This window comes from Carassius auratus, chromosome 18 (genome assembly GCF_003368295.1).
Source record: "Carassius auratus strain Wakin chromosome 18, ASM336829v1, whole genome shotgun sequence".
NCBI lineage: Eukaryota > Metazoa > Chordata > Actinopteri > Cypriniformes > Cyprinidae > Carassius > Carassius auratus.
Window position 1 is genome coordinate 3,820,174 of NC_039260.1, and position 23,628 is coordinate 3,843,801.

A 23,628-nucleotide genomic window follows, 5' to 3' on the forward strand; every position below is an offset into this window, starting at 1 on the left:
AAAAATAATACATTTATTTGAAACAGAACATTTTGTAACACTACATGTTTATTATTATTATTATTTTTTTAATATAAAATATATTTTATATTTTGATGATCATTTGATGAATAGAAAGTTCAAAAGAACAGCAGTTGTTTGAAACAGAACATTTGGTAACATCTTGATTTTGATCAATTAATGGATCCTTGCTGAATAAAAGTAATTTATCTGAAATATAATCTTATTAGTTCATTTAGATCTACATATTTGGATATGATGAGGTTATAGGGTAGTGTAACATTCAGAAACGCATTAAATAGACTTCATAATATCCAGTTTGTTTTTTCAGTAAGTTTATGTATTTGGACAAGTAGGTGTTCTATTACACACAAAGGAAATGCAGTGTTTACTTGGCTCATATAAAAGATGCCCTTCATCAGGTCTGCAGGCACGCTACATGCCCAGAGAGCCTTCCTCTCCCCCACTAGTGTGCTAATGAACTAACACAGCCAGAAACAAACAAACCTGCCTTTAGTTTTTCCCTCTTCCTCCCTCCCGTCTTTACCTGTTTCTCTATATTGGGTCGATCTTGTTATGCGTAATTCGTTCTCTCACTAATCCTGGGCAGCTTTCTTCACTGATGAGTCAAGCGCTGCTCTGTTTCACGGTGAGGCCTATCAAGGCATTTCTGCGCTGAGTTCAATCCAGCCTTTGTTCTAATCACAGCTGGACACATCACCTGTGCGTGAGTCCACTCTTTTCCAGTATAAGCCATATGGACACACTCCGGGAATTCTGAGCTTACTATTCTCGGCCTCTGACTCAACCCCACACATGCCGGCTATGTGTTTACCATCTACGACTCTGTAAGAATCCGACCTTGTTGATCGCCTGAACTGAATCACGGCATCTCGTACTTAAGCATCTAAACTGTCATGATGGCTGCACAGTTGGACATGTAAATGTAAACATACAGACGTGTAACAGCATGTTTCTCCTAAACCTAATTGCCATCGTGGAAAGATCCGGAAGGGGAGCGGACAGCATGTGCACCGGCAGACGGAGCGACAGGCTTTCTTCTCCGAGTTAATGACAGAAATCCCGTGGAGGGGATTTAGGCGATCTGCTTTTTGTTTCCAGCTTTTAGAGCAAATCGCAGTGTGATGGAAGCAGGACGTTTTTCCGAATGGCTCTGGGTTGGCTGGAAAAAGAGAGCGGCGTGCTGCGCAGGGCAGAATCAGATCCTGATGGACATGTTTTGGACAATCTGGTTAGGTTTGCAGTCATCATAGTGATGTCCTAATGATGATCCTGTGTCTCACCTCTAACTACTCGCTGTAGCACAACATTCTTGTTCGTTCACCGCTGCCCTGTTAATCTAAACACGCACTGTAAATTCCACTGGTCATCATTAGATTGTCAGATCACATGTCACAAATAGCAACAAGTACTAACAACAAATATTCACAAAAGTTTAACAGCACCCAGAATATTTTGTTTTATAAATATCTGACATGCAATATGTAAGGATAATGCATGGCTAGCTGTGCATTAAATGATTTTAATGCACAACGTGGAGACCAAGAACCACCTGACGTGAAGACTAGATTTTCATAAGTTTGATTTGTCATAAACTTCAGACTGTGTTGCATATGATATAAGATTCATGATTAATCAGATTTCTGGTAAAACATTCATGTAAAAATGATATTGATTGTCAAAGCTCAGCCTGATTGCTTTAATCTGCATATTAAAACGATGGGACTAGTAATCATGAATAGAACACGGTGGTCTTAAATAAATCTATCAATCAAAAGAAATCATATTTGTATATTCAAATTATGCATTTGTTATTAAATCACAGCATGAAAAGCAATTATTTGCATATTATTTCCTTCAATGACTATAAACCATAATCAAGGCTGGCTTTAAATGAGATCAATTAACTAAAGGCAATATTTGCTATGTTAAAAAATCCTTACCATAAATTAAGCTTGTATTTTGACCCAGATGTACACTACTCTTTCAGAAGAGACATAATAGAGCCTCCTACCATACACCAGTGAAAACACGTGGAAAGCCGCAAAATTCTGTTAATGGCATAGAAAGAGTTAATCATGAGGAGTTCTGAATAAATGAACAGTAGATGACAATTAGAATGACATCATAAAAATATTTACACTAAATACAACAGAAATGTTATTTTAATTATATATATATATATATATATATATATATATATATATATATATATATATATTTATATATATATATATATATATGCATTATTATCTATATTTGTAGTTAGATTACAGCTAGGTCCATTTTTCCAATACGAAACGATATCGAAGTTTGATTACTTTATAGTGTAATCCTACATCATTCACCATAATTATTAGAGAACAATCAGTCCATCTGGCTCAACAAGCACCACTGATTGCAGCAGACAACAGCACACTTCCCTTCCCCAACAACATACTACAGAGAACACCAATCTTATTTAAAGCACCAATATTTAAAACAGTTAGACCCAGAACACCATTAGCGGCCATTAACGCAGTCACTTTTTCTCTAGCTTCTCTCTCTTACCTCACTCAGTCTCTCTCAAAGCAGCAGATAAAAGAAGTTAGAGAAGATTAAACGCACAGTTAAAGCATTTCTCTCTGACAGCAGGCTGACAGATACAATAGTCCCTCGGAGATGCTCTCAGTCCATCACCCCTCCCCCTGTATTCTCCTGCATTAGTGATTTTGTTAACACTGCGTGACTGCTTAATGAATTTAATCAGAGAGAAAGATTGCAAAGTTCACCTTTGATGAGCGATGCGAGGTGAAACACACTTCTTTACTGGGAGAGTTATGTGCGAGACTGACGATTTTTCATGATTGTTGTTGCATTCACAAGTATTGGCTGTAGGTGTGGGAGATTTTGGGTTTGGATCCAAATTAAATTGGACCATATCCTATCACACCAATAATTCACCTAAAACATTATAATCCTTATATATTCACACTCATGTTTCTTCAAACCTATTAGCCATTACGTTTTTATATAAAACACACGTTGACAAAAAATAGTGTTTAAAAGAACAGAATCACAACAAATTGAATAGATACAAAAATTATACAAATAAAATTCTGGTTCCTGAATCTGATTGGCTGAGAGTATTTTCCAGCGGTGCAATATTCTAGTGATAACAGAACTCCATCTGTTTCGCTGTTTGTAGCACTCTGCTTGCAGTATTTCCCAGTTTCGAGTATTTTCGAGTGTCATGGTTGATGCTCAGGACGTCATTTTTGGGTAAATTATTTCTCATTGGCATTGACTGTCAGCACGGCTTCCCCAGGTTCAGATCAGCAAACAGCAGTTTGTTTATGGAGGGACTCCATCACCGTCAGGAGTGTGGTTGTGGTGGAGGTGGAAGTCTGCAGTCAGCAGAGACAGAGGAAGCCCCTCTCTCCCCCATCACACTCACACACTGCTTCAATCTATTGATTAGTCTCAAGCTATCAGAACATCAATCATGGGCTTCTGATCGATGGCGCTTTGTTGGTGTGTTCAGCCTGCCCTTGGGAACAATGGGCCTTCACATGAAGCAGTTCTGCTCAGGAGCTCTTACCACTTGGAAATAAAAACATAGCCTTGCTCCAGAAGCCTGTTGCAATATTATGTCAAACATCATTAATGTGTTTAAAGGGAGAAAGTCCCAGCTCGTGTTACCTGTCATAACATTATAATGGATTTTGTTATTGGATATTAAGGTGATCTGGCTTTTAAAAGTATATTACACTCTCTTCTGTCACATTCTGTGCTCTTTTAATGTTAATAAAGGCCTTTCTGTACTAATTAGTATAAACACACTAATTAGTTGAACTTGACAGTTTTCTGCACTCTCCAATTAAACATGCAATTGCATCTTAAAAGTCCACAAGTCCAAACTGTGTTTACAATTAGTTTTACTTCCACAATGTGACATTTTTCAATTGATATTGGGTATTCACTGAGAAAAATGTTAGATAGCACATGGATAAAATAAAATTAAATAAAATAAGTTACAGACAAAAAACTAAAAAAAAAAAAAGGTATGAAAGTTAAGTCAATTATTTTAAGGTACAATTCATTTAAAAATGGATGAAAGAATGAATAAATAAATGTCTACTGAAAAAGTAAATGAATTTAGACTTAAAATAAATACATTTACAGTATAACATACAATTGTTTTTAATTGAACTATGATGTCACAAGCATAAAGATTCAGAATGAACTGTTTTGGGCTTTGCGTTGTGAATATTGGTGTGTGTCTATACTAAATTGATTTCTTATATTCCCAAAAATATATATATTTTTTGATTTCTTTCAATAAAGGTCTCTTAAAAAAAAACACTAGATCCTGTCATCACAAGATAAACCCTCAAATTAAACACCCTCAAAGTGTGAGTGAATCATAGTTAAGAGAGAAAGACAAGAGTGCAAATACAACATGCCACAAGCAGAAGGCTGTTGTGTGTTAGCCCAGGTGTGTGTGTGTGTGTGTGTGTGACAGGTTGTATGGATGGTGAGGGGCAAAAGTTTGGGGCAAAGTAAAGATGACAGAAAGAGAATATAGGTGGTCAGCTGTGACAGAGAAGTCCAAATGCACCAAGTGGTGCATTAACCTTTGGATCAAAGATATTGTATACAAACAAGCACAAACTGAGCTAAGCGAAACGTTGACTCATTATAATCAGATATAACATGAGTACAAACAACAGCACTGATCACTCTCTCAGATATAAAAACTGACGTTTGAAATTATTTTCAGAGATAACTACCATGTAATCACTTATAATCAGTGCTTTAAGTGGGCCGGTACGCACCGGTACTCAGTACCGCCACTTCCAAATATAGCTCTTGAGCGTACCGCCACCTGTCCGTGCGCCTAGAACGTGCTTTTAGCGTACCGGTACGCTCATTTGGACATCTGTTTTAATAGAGGATTTAATCTTTAACCTGCGCTGCCGCTTTTCAGAGCGCCTTTCACAATGCAAGCTTCCTAATTCGTCCCACCGAGAGCAGAGACTAAATTACCCATACACCCTCGAGTTTTACAGGTGAAAAGCGCATGTGTCGCTTTTGCTGCTGTCAGTAACAACTCAACATGTCTGGAGAGAGTATGTGAGATGCGCACCCTCAGCTTGGTAAAAATTCAAATACAGAGATATAACTCTTAATATGCTCTCCTGGCTTCAGTCTCGGAGTACTAAAAAAACACCGTCAGAATCAGATGACTCGCTGGCTGACACCTCACCAAGCCAGAATAATATCTCTGCAGGTCAGAAGCAAGCTAATGAAGTATTGCAGTAGCTGTTTCAGGTAGGGTGACCAGACGTCCCGAAAAATTCGGGACAGTCCCGAAATCTAAACTGTTTTCCCGAATCTGGCCCAAATTGTCCCGAAAATTACACTAAGGCAAAATCTTGAGTAGTTATTGTCTGATAAACATTAAAAACTGTCTGCGGAGGTTGAGTCGTCCTGCAACCAGCCCCCGCCTGCTGCTCATTGGCTGCAGCATCTTTTTTCTAAGTTCTAAAAAAATACCATAGTCCGTAGGTGGCTCGGCACGAATTTAGATATTCATTTATCTAATTAATCTATATGCACAAAGACATTACGACCTTTTTGTCCCCTTTTTGTTTTAAAGCTTGATGAAGAGAGCGCAAGTTGCTGCAGCTGCGAGGAGGACAGTGATGCACTCGTACAGGAGTGATTGACAGTTCATGGCACTGTGTACAAAAAATACCTTTAAGCTCATTAGCATTAGCGTTACAGAAAGGTCTTTTTTTTTTACAATGACATTTGAGTTCATGATTTTAATGTTGTTGTTTCTTGTGGCAGACTAAAGACTAATGACAGACGGTTGATCTTTGAATAAAAATGTGTTTAGTTAAGGTTTGAAATTCATTACCTTTTATTATAGGCTACGAAGTCTAATATCATAAACCCCATATCCCGTCACCCAAGACCGCAGACACCCCCTTCCCCCCACCACCCATCCCGAATTTAAACCAATCTCATCTGGTCACCCTATTCTAAGGGTATTTTTTCAAAATCCTTTTGCACATTTTATTTATGTTCAGTAACTCTTTTTAGCTCAAGCGAATCCACAAACTAATAAAAGGATTTATTATTTTTTATAAGGTCGTCCTGCTGTATATAAAACCACTTCAAAATAGTTGCTGTTATACCTCAGGGGATGAGGGGAGTCATAAAAAAACTAAATATAATATATATATATATATATGCTAGAGTACCGGCACCTCTTTTGGGCCACTTAAAGCACTGCTTATAATAACTCTCATGGCCAGATTTTGATCATCAGCACTAAATGCAGTTCACAGTGCAGCTTATTCTGGCCAAGAAACACTAAGATGGAAGGCGGACATATCCATGATGTAATCCAATCACGGTTTAAATTATAAAGCAGAGTATCCAGGTGCACTTAAAAATATCTTATTTACTTGCTACTAAGTGTCTCAAACAAAAGTCAGATGGATGAAACAATGTGCATTCAGAAACTACAGAAAGCCAGCCAATCAGATTAGAGCCTGCTGTTTTGACAGAGTTGCGAAAGTTATACTGAGCACATGACAAACAGAAATCTATGAATGTACAAATCAACTAACAACTGATATTCCCACATTTTATTGGTATTGTGGGAGGAACTATTGTGTGTGTGTTTGTAGTGCAGCCGATTGTTTACCTCCAATTTAATTGTCTCAGAATGCTAATGATGTCTTTCAAACCTGTAGAAGGACTAAAAACACAAACACAGACAAACACGCATGCACGCGCACACACACACACACACACACACACACACGTTTGAAATAATATTACAATTTAAAATATCTGTTCTATTGTAATATAGTTTAAAAGGTAATTTATTCCTGTGATGCAAATCTGAATTTTCAGCATCATTACTCCAGCCCATCACTGTCACATGATTAAGAATTCAGCTTCAGAATTTATTTTTATTTTTATTATTATTATTATCAGTGTATTGCTTCTTATTTTTGTGGAAACTCTGGCAGCACTTTATTTTAAGCACCAATTCTCACTATTAACTGGTAGCTTACTAGCATGCATATTACTAGCATACTGGATTTTTATTAGGACTTATTAGGCATATATCAATGCCTTATTCTGCATGACCATGTTTTAGATCCCATAATTCTACACCATACTTAAATTTAACAACTACCTTACTAACTATTAGCAGCAAATTAGGAGTTTATTGAGGGAAAACTCTTAATAGTGAATAGTGAATATCTGTTCCCTAATCTAAAATCTTACTTAAACTTTTTTTTACCAGTAACAATATAAATATCTTTACTGTATTTTTGGATCAGTTCAATGCACCTATTCATTTATGTGCATTTTTACATTTATAAATGCACGTATACATTTTACGTCGTCATATATGTTTTCAAATCTTAGTTATGATGGTCAAATACCTTGATAAGTTGCACTATTAGGGCGAACAGTGTGTAGCCTAAAGCTTTGAGTGAGTGTGTATGATCTGCAGATGTTCTGACTCAGTGTATTTACACCATAAAGCAACATATGTTCTACTCTGTCACTTTAATAAAAGTTGTGAGTGATTCAGCACAAATGCACAGACCCTATGATACACAGGCATGAGTCAGCAGTCCCGTCATAAGCGGGTTGATGAGATGGGCTCCCTACAGCTGCAATGGGACAATACGAACCTACATCAAAACCACCATTCATTACACTGACAAACGCCATAAAACATCTATAAAAAACACACACGCACAAACATAAATCCAAAACTGCTGCCTGATTTGAGCATCATCTGCGACATGACCTTGCAAAACATAAATTAAGGCTACCCCGACTTACAAACATCTGTATTTATGTGCACTTTAAATCACATTTTAGATGGCGGAATAATTTCCTGACTGCTTCTGGATGCAAAACTGGGTCATATTTTTCTGCATACATTGCATGGGAAATAATATTTTTAAATATCTGGCACATTTGAGAGCGATTACAACGTGTCGTACATGCATCGCCCAGAGCGTCAGTGCATTGTGGGTATTTATTTAGGTCAGTGTCTACACCACACGATTTAGTAGAGTCCGACCGAACACAAATATTTTCATATCACAGAGAGTTTAACTTTGACAGTGAAATGTCACATAATTTGGCAAGCGGACATACCATACTGAAGCACAGACACCTGTTGCTAAGAGACAGGCAGATGTGCACTTGTTTCCCGGATAACACAGCTCCCTTCGACATAGTTACGTAGCGACCGTAAAAAGCAAGAGATCGTGCTCTTGGCACAGAAAGCGCTAGACCCTGCCTGCAAGCTGCCAGGACAAGTGGCTGTGTACAATTGTTCACTTTAAGCACAGCAAAACAAACTTCTTGACAAATACTACGAACTAGTGGCCTCTTTAAATATCAATTCTATTAAACTGCTTTGACAAGTAATAGTGCTCTGCCGGGGGAAACCAGCCACATTGTAACACCGCCTCAAAACTAGTGGAGAAGCACAATTAAAGTTAATTGATTTCTTTAACTTCAAAAGAATTGCGGTCTTACTGTTGGCCGATGGGAACTCTTAAATGAGGTAGAAAAACATACCAGGAAATGATAGAGGAGCTAATCAAACACTGGTGCTAATCTATGAACGCCTTTTTTATTTGAATATTTATGTTTAAAAAGGATTTTACGTGCTTAATGTGGGTAAAGACAATCATTAAAGTCATGCAATCAATGGTGAATGATTTATCAGATAATTCTAGAGGTCAAATGTTTGTCTTGGGAATTTTTTCTCAAAAATAATTCAAAATGTAAGAACCTTCCCTGCTCACTAATAGTGACAAACATATCACAATCCAATCAATTCCCAATAGATAAAAATCAAGCGAACCTACATTTTTACTCGTTGAACATCCTGTTGCATTTGAATTACATCATATTATAGAAGGTAAATGGATTACAAATCCCATGTTAAGTCTGCAAACGTTCATGTCTACTCACTATGATCCATTTCTGCAGGAGGTACAGATCTATCCTTCACTGCCTCAAATTTCTATGCATGCAGTTTCGCAGCTAAAAGTCTTTTCATTTTCAAGTTGATTTTAGAGAATGTTAGAAGCGAATCATTATTTAAATAAATAAATGTAAAAATGTATTCTGTATCTACAGACATAAACATACATTTGGCATTATTGCATTCAATACCTTTTACGAGTTCATTCATTGCTTGAAATACAAACCCATAATTTGGTGCTACCAGCACCAAAGATATACACTGTAAAAATTATTGGAATATGTTTTACAAGAAAAGACTATTTCAGTCGCTCAACTTCAACATTTCATGTTTAATTCAATGTGCCACTTGCTGTTTCTTTGTAATTATTACAAAGTGGTTTCAAGGTACCGAATAAGTGAACATGCACTGTAGCCATTAAATATTTTATTAATTATGTTACAGAATCTGAAAGGTTGCAATGGTCCCTTAATAGGCCAATTTCCTTAAAGAGCCTGTATTATGCAAAATTCACTTCCACAAGGTGTTTGTACATAAACGTGTACACAACCACCCTATAATGATAAATCTCCACCCACACCTTTTTTTAATCCCCATAAATCATAAGCAGTGTCTCAGAACAAGCTGTTTGCAGAATATGTACAAAGTGACATCACATTTTACAGGCCCCGCCCACAACTATTAACGGACACTGCCATATTAGTACAGACCCCGCCCTGAGTGAGCCGCACATAATTCGCCATGTTTATCTATACGCTATCAAAGCAGCATATAAGTACACAATTTATTCTTATTAAAACTACAGAAGTTATCAAGTTAATAGCAGTGAGTGATTTTCTTTCTTTCTTTTTTTTTTTATTAATTGTTAGACTCATATTTTCAACATAGAACCCAGTATATAGATACTGTATATCATGCTGCAGTCACTTATTACATATATCTAATATAAACAAGCAATTTCTTTTCCAGACATAACAGACTTTGTTTTTGTAACAATGTGCAATAAAACATGAAAGAGATCTTAGTTTAGATCTCACATGCCGTGTGACAGCTATTTTCTGTGTGCTCAAAAAACCCTATATAAGAAGTTTAAACTGTTATAGCTTTAAAACACATGATTTCAGTGCAATATAAATGATAATCAAAACTAAACACGTTTCGTTTTAGGCATAGTATCAGAAGTAAAGGCACCACTCTACTCTGAAAAAGTGGGTGGGGAGCAGCAGCTCATTTGCATTTAAAGTTACATACACAAAAACAATGTGTTTCTGCTTTCACTCAAAATGGGCATTTTCAAAACGGTATAATAAATGATCTGTGGGGTATTTTGAGCTGAAACTTCACAGACACATTCTAGGGACACCTGAAACTTATATTACATCTTGTAAAAAGGGGCATAATAGGGGCCCTCTAAAATGCTGCTAGCCTTTAGAACTGACTTACTGAATAGCGAGCAAGCAAATCGACTTCTTTCGCTTCCTAACAGCCATTGTTCCAGGACACATTGTCAAGACAGAGTCCTTTATCCCTTCCTTCGATAAAGGCCATTTTTGAACCAAGACAGTTTCACTCCCATTCAGGTGAGGATGTGTTACTCAAACTGCCCTACAGACTTTGAAATCTAAAATGATACAGTCACATGGTCTTTTATTGAACCAGCCATGACTTCGTCACAGAGTAGATTATCAGTGTGAGCTCATGTTTTCCCAGCATGCTCTAGTCTCGTACACCTCTACTTATTAATCTTTAAGACAGGCATGAAAATGGAATTGCTGCAAATAACAGCCAGATTAGACATTCACAAACATGATTAATGGCTGTGGGACACTCCCAATGCTTGTGGAATATTAACGACATCATGCATGCGACAGCCACGTTTCCGTTACGCTGTAAGACTATGGCATGCATCAATGCCCAGTAATGTTAAACAACAACACCCGGAAGACCAGTGCCCGTGTTTATCAAATTGATTCCAATCCCTGTTGACATTCTGATTGAGCTTAACAGGATACAACTTTTAATATTAACTTGTTGTTGATGGAATGGAATGAGCAGGGAATGCATTCAAGATCATGCAGGAAAGCATTTAGAGATGTAGTAACATTTAAAACTTAGATCACAGATATAAAAGCAGACACAACTCTATTTTAATCTAAACCTACAGCAGATTTCTCTAGCTACTGTTAGAGAATACAGCTGAGCTACAAGGTTTTAGCTTTATCGTCCATAGAACCATGGCCATCCTCCTTCTTAATTTCATGCTCTACATAATGGTCTACATAGGGAGATTCTTCTGATGACATTAAGAAAAAAGGGAAAAATGAAATGAATGAAATTAATCTGACAGCACGGGGACATAAAACAGCAAATATAACCATATGTACACACTGTTACAAGATCTTATACTATATCATGGTCAAATTGAAATAAAATTTTTTATTTATCACTTTATTTTTTATATATAAATTTAAACTACTTGTCAAAACCTTGGAATACTTAAGATTTCACAGTTTCCAAAAAAATATTAAGCAGAAAAAAAATGTCAGCATTGATATAAGAAAAGTGTCTCCATTAAATAAGCAAATATAGTTAAAGGAAATATAGGCTAAAAGACTCTCTTTCAGTATAGATGTTTTTTTTTTGTTTTTTTTTTTACTTTAACTGCTCTCTCTCAACCTGTTTATGGACAAACAACCTGGCACTTAACAATATGGCATCTTAATTTAGCCAAATATAATTACTAAAGACTAACCTTGTCCAAACCAGAACCCTGATTGTGTGTCATTTTTACATATGAAACAAAGCATAAGTCAATGCCTTTATGAAATTGTTTTCCTTCATATAATGGTAGGCTTCCTAAAATGTAGGTTTCACCATCTTTGTAGGAACACACACACACACACACACCTCATCCATCATTCCATCCTTTCTTGCTAAAACCTAGTAACCTGCTGCACTTGATCTACAGGGATCTTCATTCTATTGGTGGTCTGTGGTCTCAAACTGGTTCTGTCTGACCTAAAGCAGTCTAGAGAGAGGAACAGCAGAAACAGCGCAGTGCACAGGGCTCTACACTAATGAATTTACCGTCACTTTCTTTGATAGACTCTGCTAGAGAGAAAGACAACACACATACATCAGAGCTCCACAACAAGACAAGTGTGCATATGTGGGTCTACAATGCTGATTTTACAAGCATACAGTACTTTTCTCTACAGATAACTATGTCTGTACTATCAGCATCTACTAAATATCATATAAGAGCTATGAACAGGATAGAGAAAAGACAGGTGGAGATGAGTGGGCTTCATGTTTACCGAGCATGATCTTCTCATAAACATTCTCTTCTGTCAGAAAATGGATGGAGAGAGAAGAGAGAAAGTCAAGGTAAAGACGAAGATGAAGAGTGAGGGAAAAACAGGTAAATAGCATTGTAAGCGAGGCAGAAAGAGATAAAGTGTTAGACGCACTGTTGACAGACACCAGCTTATTGTGAATGTCAGTTGCACTCCTCAGTATTTACCCTGGAAGTCCACATTTGATGTCTATGATTAAGTTGACTTAGTAATTATAGATTGGTACTTAACCCTGGTACTCAAATTGAGTATGGAATAATCAGAAGCAAGGATTTCAAATGTACAAAGTGGTTTAAAGTTCATACTAAAATGTAAAATATATATATATATATTTTTTTTTAAAGCATATACCAGTATATATCATGTAACCTGTTTTCAGATCCTTTATAATTTGACTTCTCTCAGCACCACAAGCTGTTGGGTAAAAACACACACTCTAACCATTGGTTTCTCACAAATGTATCAATCACATATCAAGCCTGAGATGTGACATTACCCAATCTGCCCTAAAAATACTATGCTAAAAATATGATTCTTCAGTAGCAGGTCACACCCCTGTGAGGGGGATATATTTCCAGCCCTCATCCGTTTATCACCTGCGACCTCAAGGCAAGGCTGAAGTTAGTAAGCTCCAATGAACTGAAGCCACACAGTCAAAATGCATTTCACGTCTGTATGAGGCAAATGACCATCAAAACATTCCCACACGAGCACGCTAAAGGTTATCAACCTGAAGTCACGAGCAGGTTTATGTAGTCCTCAAGGTCTCAGATATTTGTGCACCCAAATATGATTTTATCAGGGAGTGAGAGTCTCGAAAGGTGTACTAATGCGATTGGGGACATCACACAAAACACTCTCTCTGGGTCTCATTCACCAGTAATTCTACTGGAAAGTAAGTTGCATACTTGGGTACACAGAAGAGTTCCATACACAAATTCTCTGGATTATTCTAGATGAGGAAAAATGTGCCTGTGGTTTTTAATTACCATAATACACAATCAAACCATGTCCATTTAAGTTTTTTTTTTTTACAAATTTTTATTCTAAATATTGAAATATTACATAATATTATACAAAATATGCACAGGTTAATCTAAAAAATAGAATACTTTGTAAAATTGCAAGTTTTTCATCAATTGTTTTAGTAAGTGAAAATGTACTATACTTTAGACTTAAATCTAAATGTTTTAAGGATTTATGCTGCTAATTAGACTACAGCTCAACAAAAGTATCTCAGATTATTAAAATATTTCATTTTGAGTTTCTTTAAATTTCCATTCATACAGTAAAAAATTGCAGGCATCTCTTAGTCAAGTCAGACATTTTATTTTTCAAAGAAATTCATAATTTTATTTATGCATTAAATTGATCAAAATGTGAAACTGAAGGCTGGAGAAATGTGTTGCTGAAGCTGAAAATGAGATGTTTTCCCAGCTCTGACTCCTACATTAATGAACATCTGTGAGACAGGCATTATGAATATAGCAGGAGCTGGGAGTCAAAGAGAGACTGCTGGTTGCTTGCTCGTCTCTTTCTAAGGTCACAGAGGTGCTACAAAAAGAGAGAGTGCACAGGAAATATGCATTTTTTTTAAACATATGGTGCTGTTGCGTCAGAGATGCGTTGTGTGTCCAGCATATGGTTTGTCCTGGCAGTTTCTGAGCTGGCACAAGCAGCATGCTGTCATGGTGCCATCAGATTATAGCGGCAACTCCATCTCCACCAGCATGTGCATCCTGGCACTTCACGGGCACTAATGCACCTGCTGCCCAGCACAAGAATTTGAGTCAGGATGTTTTCAGAAGGAAACACTTACGTGCAGCTGCTCTGGACTAAACGATTACATGACCCATTTGACAGTAAAAGCTCTGTGATCTCTATGATATCCAGGCAGCAATGAGATTAAATTGCTCTTGCTTGATTAATGCTATCTCAAGACGTTAAGGAAAGATGAGCTAATAAGATCCCAAAGATCTTAATATGATAATTTCTCATCAAATCCACCCAAGATCAATTATCTGAGTTATGCAATCCACATCAATTTTACAGTTTTATACTGCTTCCACATGTCAACTTTTGACTTATCCGTTTCCTTTAGTAAGCTACTAAAAACATTTTAGCAGTAACATCGGAGATAAAAGTAATATTTATATAACTACTACCTTCATTAAGTCTCATGAATGCAAAAGCGCAATATAATAACAATAATTATTACTTACATTCAATTTCCTTCAAGCTGCATAAATATATAAGTAATAATGCGTGCATATGACCTCATGTATGCCATGTACAGTATATCTGTATTTTTCACAAGCAGTTTTGAAAGAAACACCTGAGACACAGCTAATATTTAAATGATGCACAAATAGGACCTTCACTGAATCTTAGGAACTGCGATAAAAAGCAGTTCTGATCAACATCAACAGCAACAACAACAACAACATCTAATTAGATTCTTCAAGACCAGATGATTTGAGAACCATCAGTGGCATAAATATGTTTTTACTCATACCGTATGCAAATATTAATCTCACGTATTTCATACAAATAATTTTGAGAGAAACATCTGAGACAAAGCTCATATATAAATGCAGCATTACTAGGGCATTTATTAAGTCTCAAGAACTGCAATAAAAAGCAGCATTTGAGCAATAATAATCACAACAACAAGTTACATGTGAAGTTCTCTTCCGCCAGTGGCATAACTATAACTCTTGACTCACACCACAGGCAAATATTCATCTAATGCATGTCTATTTGTATTTCTCTGAAGAAATTACAGTAGCAACATCTGAGACTAAGTTAACACTCAAATGAAGCGCCACTAACCTTTCTGAGCTTCACATGAGCAACTTCAGAGCAATAACAGCCTCCTCTGGGTACAAGCTAAAGAAATTATACTCTATTAAAATGCTTTAAGCATTAAATGTTACAAAAATCAGAAATCAATGTGCAATATTTTTCCGTACAGTCTTAAGAGGGAGGAAGGAAACACAGTAACGTTGCCATGTACGTGTTCAGGGTGCTGTGTACAGATGTGTGAGCATGCAGGTAGGGCAGAGTAGACAGAAAGAGTTACTGAAGGATAAAAACACCACTGTTGGGGGCTGTGCGTGGGACACACACACTCATACACACTGGAGGGCAGTGGGATGGATGCAGAGTTCTTTACCTTCCCCTGCGTTTGAGTGGTAGTCTGGTTAGAAGCATGAATGGAGACAAGAACAAAACAACACATAAGCCATGAACCTGAGCCATGAGCACACACACACTTCTACGGCGTTCATTCACACACTCAACCGCGAGAATGAGTTACAATCACATCTTTTAATAACGTCGCATGTAGACAGCACAAATGCATGAATACTTTCTGAGCTGAATCTCCTCTGGATCAAGATTCCCCCTGCTAGAGCACGTAAGCAGGCGAGCATGTCCCTTACAGCTGAGCATCAGTGTGTGTGTGATGTGAGAGACGGTCTCCAGAGAGCAGTGTTTGACAGACGACAACCCTTCGTCTCCCCGTTCTGAGACATACCAGCGCAGTTGACATGTTAAAAGATGGAAAATCATGTGCATCTTGCAAAACAGACAATCCGTAGGTCACTGTGGATCCAGCTACAGTCCTGTTCATAACTCAGTCAGCAGATCTAGTTCTACAGTCTCAAACCATTTTCTGCTTATAGCAATGACGATGTTTCACTGTATGCAACAGATTATAAATAAGCATATCGGGTCCCCAACTGAGACTTTATAAAGCAATTAAACAGCTGTGTATTTTTTGTTGTTGTTATTGTTACACTTTAACATTTATTTGCAAATATATTTTTAAAGAATATTTATTAAATGTGATGCATTTAGAAATGTATTAATAAATCTATAACATTATTTATTGATGTATATTTATTTGTATTATTAAAATATAAATAGATAAACATGAACAATAATAAATTATTGCTGAGCAACAATTAATCACAATTAATCAAATCCAAAATAGGTCTTTCTTTACATAATATATGTGGGTGTATATATTTTTTGTTATGTATTATATATAAAAAGACACACACATACAGTGTATATTTTGAAAATATTTACATTTATTTAGATGTATATACTTTCATGTAATTTATATATATATATATATATATATATATAAATTGTGTGTGTATTCATATATACATAATAAGTATAAACAGTACACACACATATATTAAGTACTCAAAAACTTTATTTTGGATGCAATTAATCGCAATTATTCATTGCCCAGCACTATAATACATACACATTTAATTTAGCACATCAGTTTTATAAATAAAAAGTACAGCTGTATAATTAATTTACAAAGCATTAACTTTGAGATTATCGACCGATAACCGGTATTTCGTTTTAGTTCTTAAACAAACTGAGTTTCAACTCAAAATAATACAAACAGCCTTGTCAGTTCATAAAAAACGTTTTTCCCCTTCCATTACACATGATTATGCGAAAAGCGATTTTTTAATATATTTATTTTATTTTTTGCAAGAAAGTAACAAGACTTCCCGGACAGACCGATAAAGATGCTAAAGATCCAACAAATCAACTCTAACAGCATGAGAGACACATTGCAACACACAAACCATGATCACAGAGCAAACTTGGCTTAACCCCGCCCCTTTTCCAGATGATTGACAGCTGTCAAGTTCAAAGCTATTAGCAGGGAAAGTGCACTCACCTTTGACCCTCTCTCCGCGGTTCAACTGGATCTCTCCCTCTCCCTGTGGTGTGTATGGTTTGACCACGATGAAGGTGCGCCCCGGCACAGCGCTGTAGAGTTTCCGTTTGGGGCCCCGGGCTCCTGAGTGTGTGTGCGAGGGCCCCACGGGTGGAGGGCTGGGGTCCCGCTGGACCGTCCCCGGGCTGTAAACAAAAACATAGGTTACCGTGGTGATGCCCGGCAACTGGTAGCCAAATCCAGTGGTCACCGACATGGTCCCACGAGGAGCGTGTGTGCGTGTGTATGTGCGTGCGTGGGTCTCCTCCTCGATATTCCCGAACCGGCCAGGGCCAGCTTCAGGTGATAGCTGCTCACTCCCTCTCTTTCTATCCCTCTTCTCCTCCTCTGCTCCTCTCTCCTCCTTTCTTCCACCTCTCCTCCCTCTGAGCGCTGCCCACCCTCCCCCTTGCTCCCGTTAACGGCTGCCTGTCGCGAACGGTGCCGAACGCTCGGGCTGCACTCGCCGCGAGTGGGGCATGTTCACTCCCCGTGGCTCTGGTGCACACACTCGCACATGCACACACACTGTGACGCGGCTGCGCCGTTTCCCCGTGCCTGGGCTGGCGCACTCCCACCCTCAGCATTCTATCCGTACGCGGACGGTCGTAGACGACGCGCGGGCGCCAGGGGTCTGGATTGATTAGTGTGTGTGTTGGGGGGGGGGGGGGGGGGTGAGCACAACTCACCTCACCCCCCAAAACAGTCCTGCACCCACAAACACACACACACATACACACACATTCAATCCTAGTGTTGTAATCAACAGCCCCTCCTACCTCCTCTCTCTCCCTCTCTCTGCCCTCCAAGTCCTCCCCTCCCTCCCCCGTGTCTCTGCCCTCCCCATCTCCCTCTCTCTCTCTCTCCCTCTCTCTCGGTCAGTAAGACAGCTTCTGAATGTTAATACAGCTGCAGGCAGTGTGGTTATAGCCCTGTCTCTCATTCATCGCAATTCGTTCTCCCAGTCATTCCACACACACACACACACGCGCACGCCAGCAAAAAGGCAACATATGACTGTTTTCAGTCCAGTCAGGAACGAAACTAAAAGTACAGCAAAACACACACGAGGGAATGATGTTTAATGGGCTTTACCAGGTTTGTGTATGTCTAATGGATGTCAACTTTCCCTTAATTGGAATTCTGCTCAAATGTTTTGGGGTGAATTCATTGAGTGTGACTCACGCTTGTTTATGCATTGTTTATTTGTGCTGATTTTTTTGTGCAGCATACTTTGATAATCTGGCCAACTTTACTAAAAGAAAAAATTATATATATATATATATATATATATATATATATATCAAAGCTGTCTAATGTATATAATATCATTTAAATATGTGTGTATATTATATTTAAAAATTATATACGATGTATGCTGTATTGATTTTATCAAAACACTTTTTTTTTATCTTTTTCTTTACTTCATATTTAATATGTATGTATAATTTTTTTAAATTGTATTATATATATATATATATATATATATATATATATATATATATATATATATATACACACACAAATATATACATGGCTTACACAGTAGTTAAAATTAATTGCAGGTGGTCAGTGAAAATTTAGCAGGTCTTTGTGCTAAATTTTGCCATGCCACTGATGGAGCTGTTTAGCAAATAGTCTCCTCTGTTTTGATTCTCAAAAAGAAGCTGATGTCTTCCAGCATAAGCAAAGAAACTCTTGAACCCTAAACTCTTTTTAGTCCATGTTAGCTCAGGTCCATTAAATAACATTAATAGATACAACTTTTGTTTTTAATAACGTATTAGTGAATGTTGAAATCAACATTAACTAAGACTATAAAATGCTTATATATATATATATATATATATATATATATATATATATATATATATATATATATATATATTTGGGTAGTTTTCATTGTAAGCTTATGTTAAGTATGGTAGTTAACTAATGTTAAGATGTGGAACCTTATTGTAAAGTGTTACCCTTAAACATTTGCCTTCGCTCTCAAAATCAGTCAGTCCAAACACACATGCATATTCACACACTCTTTCCAGCTATCGCTCTCTCTCTCTCTCTCTCTCTCTCTCTCTCCATCTATCCCTCGCTCTTAACATTGAGCTCAGTGATGGCTTTCCAATTACTGCAGCGGTACGGGGCTAGAGTGACTGCAGCATGTAAATGCAGAGTAACAAGAAAGAGAGAGGAATTTAAGGGTGGAGAGTTGATAAAAAACCGAGAGAGGAAAAGAAAAGGGCCGTAAAGCAAAGAAGGGTGGAAAAGAGAGAGGATCAGAGAAGAAATGATGGATAGAGGCTGTAAGAATGGATGAGAGACAGAGAGGTATGGAGTCCTGTCGTCACGGTTTCCTCTGACTCACTATTGATCAGTCAGAGCCACCACAAGCCTGTCATAAACAGCGCTGAAAATCATCGGCGGGCTCTGCAGTAATACCATATTTCACACACATCAATCATCATAAAAACAGACATACACAGCCTCTGACAAGTGTTCTTTTTATTTAGGATATTTGTGAGACGATAGATTTGAAGCAGTGCAGGTTTAGGGTTGACATATCCTTGCTAAGTTTCTCATAGTCAGACAGTCTACTAATACTCTAATGACTGCTAGCTGACAAGTAGTTGCAAAGTTACTTACTATCAGTAAAATATCTTAAGTGGACTATATTAAAAAAAAAGAGTTACCTTCAAACTTTCTTGTGATGTTTAAAACGGTTCAATTCAAACGTAAATATATCTATGATGGCTGAAATATTAAACATAAACATTAAAATATTTATAAGATGGCCCTAAATGTTTCATTCAAAAGCATTTAAATTGAACACACCTCGTTTTAATCTATGTTATGCTCTAAAGATGCTGTATATTGACAGGCACTTTCACTTTCATAAAAATATACAGGCAAGCATTTGTGACCCTGGACCACAAAACCAGTCTTAAGTGTCAATTTCTCAATTTCTTTAAATTGAGATCTATAGATTATCTGAAAGCTGAATAAATAAGTTTTCCATTTATGTACGGTTTATTAGGATCGGAAAATATTTGGCCAAGATACAACTATTTGAAAATCTGGAATCTGAGATACTGAGAAATTCGCCTTTAAAGTTGTCCAAATGAATTCTAAGCAATGCATATTACTAATCAAAAATTATGTTTTGATATATTTATGGGGTGAAATTTACAAAATATCTTCATGGAACATGATCTTTACTTAATATCCTAATGATTTTTGGCATAACAAATCAATCATTTTGACCGATACAATGTGTTTTTGGCTATTGCTAAAAAATATACCCCAGCGACTTAAGACTGGTTTTGTGCTCCAGGGTCACATTTATGTTTTTCAAGCAAATGTCTATAATGCCTACAAACTGATTTTAAGATTAATGGATTTTAAAAACACAAAATGATGCCCAAATGGTTTCACTCAGAAGTGCCTGCAATGATCAAAACGTTTGATTAAGAAAAATAATAATAATAATAAAATATTGCCTATGATGAATGTGTTCAATTTTACAATTAAAATACAGCTATAAAGCCTAAAAATGTTTATAAATATTCAAACATTCCTACATTGCCTCGAAAAATTGTATTTGCACATTCAAACATGCCTATGCTGCCTAAAACATACTGTCTAGATAGGAAGCTCCCTGGGTTTTGAAACACTTCCACATTCTATAAGAGCAGAGGCTCATTCTAACTACTTTACTTCAGCTCTAACATGTGTTTCTCTGTCGAGAAGGACTGACCTCATTCTAACTTAATGACACGCACATACAAACATTTGTAACCCTCCGAACCCCACTCACTCTCACACACACAACAACAACCCTGCCCTAATGGACCACACTAAACCCCTCAGGCGTACAGTGTCCTGGTGAAGGGTGTGACAAAGTGATATGTTGGCTCTATACCTCTCCTGAGCATCCTCTCACCAACTATACTTCGGTAACCCTGGCAACTGCCATCATGGAGAGATAAATTGAAAGCAACTGTCTTGATTCGCCGGGCGCTCGTGTCAACAATGAATCAGAGGCTTCTTTTCTGCCGTCTCTCATGATCCTTGCTCTCTCTTTAGGTAACAGCAGCTTGATCTGAAGTCAAAGTCATGCTGTCATCATACTGTGAATAACTCCTTGTCATATGTGTGTCGTATATGGGGCCACAGACACAAGCATCTCAACTTTCTCCACTTTCTACAGCATAAATATTAGATGAAAAATGTAAACTTATTCTATAGAAATAGATTAAAATATATAATATTTATATAAATATATAAAATAATAAAATATAAAATATAAATATTAGATTAAAAAAGTTCAGTTTAAAAACTACAGAAAATTAAATATAACTAAAAACTTAAAGAAAAGAAAAAATATATATATAAAATATAAATATTAGATTAAAAAAGTTCAATTTACAAACTACAGAAAATTAAATAACTAAAAACTTAAAAAATAAAAGAAAAAAAATCCAAAAATAACTACAATTAAAAAACTTAATATATAAGATGATTGATCAGTTTTCTTTTTAACTAAAGTTATATTTTGAAGTAAATGTTATATTAGTTTCCATTTCTTTGAAATGTTTATATTTCTATAGGTTAAGTTTACATTTTTTATCTAAAATTATATATGTGTGTTTGCTTATATGATATATATTCATATATATCTTATATATATATATATATATTCAATAGAATACTACTTGTATACGCTACAGAAACTACTATAAAAATAATCCAGGTGAAATATTTTGCAGCACTTGAGGGAAACATATTTGTGCATTTGTGTGACAGGTTATTTAGCATGTATTACAACTAAGGTCACAAAGAAAAATTGATGTCATTGGCATCACAAAAATAGATTCAATGTGACTTGCTTTTTTAGCACAGCTTTGTCATCAGCTGTATCGCACTGCTATCAAACTACGCTTTTCTTTACAAATGTCAGCTAAAGAACGCTTCCATCTTCGCCTGACAATAAGTATAAAACTAAAAGACTTTATCTGGAAGAAATGACGAAAAAATGATGTTGAGAACAACCAGTCCAGCCACAATGGAGAGACTCGTGCTTTGTAATAACAGAATAAGGCATTGGAATCAGTCATTATCTTGCAAACGGTTATTTGCATAAGTGCACAATCGTAAAATGGTCTCTGTGGACGGACTAAGATGAAAGAATGAAATGAGTTATGTCTCGTTATCTCTCATCATCTCGTCTGTTCTTCTGTCAGAATCTCTCTCAGTCTGTCTTGCCGCTTTTAGGGGTTAATTGAGTGTAATGGAGTCTGTGTCTAGTCCTTCCTCCGACAGAGCCTAGATGTGTGTGTGTGTGTGTGTGTGTGTGTGTGCATGAATGTTTGTGTTTACTGGGTCATCCCAATCTCCCAGTGATTTTGGAAACACTGCTAACAAAAAAACCTTTTTTCTCGATTCTCTCCATCTCAATTCATTTTCTTCATTTTTTTATTTTTAATACTTCTGAATATTTTGCAAAGAGAAAGAAATGACATACCCCCCAATTTTTTTTTACATAAAGAATAATTGAAAATTATTAGTTTTTATTCAAAAAGTTTTTGAATCATTTAGCTGTTTTGCAGTATGACAATTTTCATGGGAAATAAATAAAACTGTACTCTTATATGTGAATTTATAAAAATGTATTAATTTGAAAATATTATCAAATTATTTGTTATTTTGTATTATTTACACTAAATAAAAACAAATATATTTTATAATATTACAATAGCTTTTGCAATAATAATTTACTCTGTTACTTGTAAAATTAATTGAACGGAAATCACCACTAAGTAAAATCATGATTCTGAAATACAGTAGGGTTGAATTATTATGCAAAATCTATTTCATACACTGCATTTCTTATTTAAAAATCAAATATTTCTAATTCATAAACTATAGTTATTAAAGATCCTTTTTTCAGTTGATTCTGGGGTGAAATATCACCTGGGCATGTTTTTGTGAGATTCACCCAGAAAGAAATTCTTTGATGCTTTGGTCTTAAACCCAAATGACCATGAGTGTGGATAAGGAATAAGACAGAAGTAAAGAGAAAGCCAATAGGAATTCAGAAGACGATATTGACCTCATCGCCACCCCTTAAATCTCCCGTCGTCCAATAGGAAATCAGTTTACGGTCTGGATGTCCTGAGGGTGGAATCCATCATGGAAAGCTCTAGACTGAGAGAGTGCTCTTTCAGAGTGACACCTCATTTACCTGCCTTGCACAAACAAAACTGATTCCCTTTTGCCATCAATAAATCACTCAATTCTCCTTCCCTCTCTCTTTTTTCCCCCTCTTTAAACAGAGCTCATAAATCGTCGAAGTAATGAAACAGCAGAATTGAGGTAAGGTCTAAATTTAGCCTCTTAACTGACGGTAAAAGAGACATGTTAATGATGAGCGATGAGCTTTTACCTTTCATTCACAGCAGCCCGTCGGAATGCTT

The 23,628-nt window shown here is 36.5% G+C and overlaps 1 protein-coding gene across 2 annotated transcripts in view; it reads right to left on the reverse strand.

The window, feature by feature from the left end:
• The window catches only part of shank3a (SH3 and multiple ankyrin repeat domains 3a), a 189,971-nt gene that overhangs the window by 66,106 nt on the left and 100,237 nt on the right, over positions 1 to 23,628 (reverse strand). For both annotated transcript variants that reach the window (XM_026287131.1, XM_026287130.1), the window contains one exon: positions 17,117 to 17,301. In XM_026287131.1, coding sequence (XP_026142916.1) covers positions 17,117 to 17,301 — 185 coding nt within the window. The remainder of the gene's footprint in view (positions 1 to 17,116; positions 17,302 to 23,628) is intronic.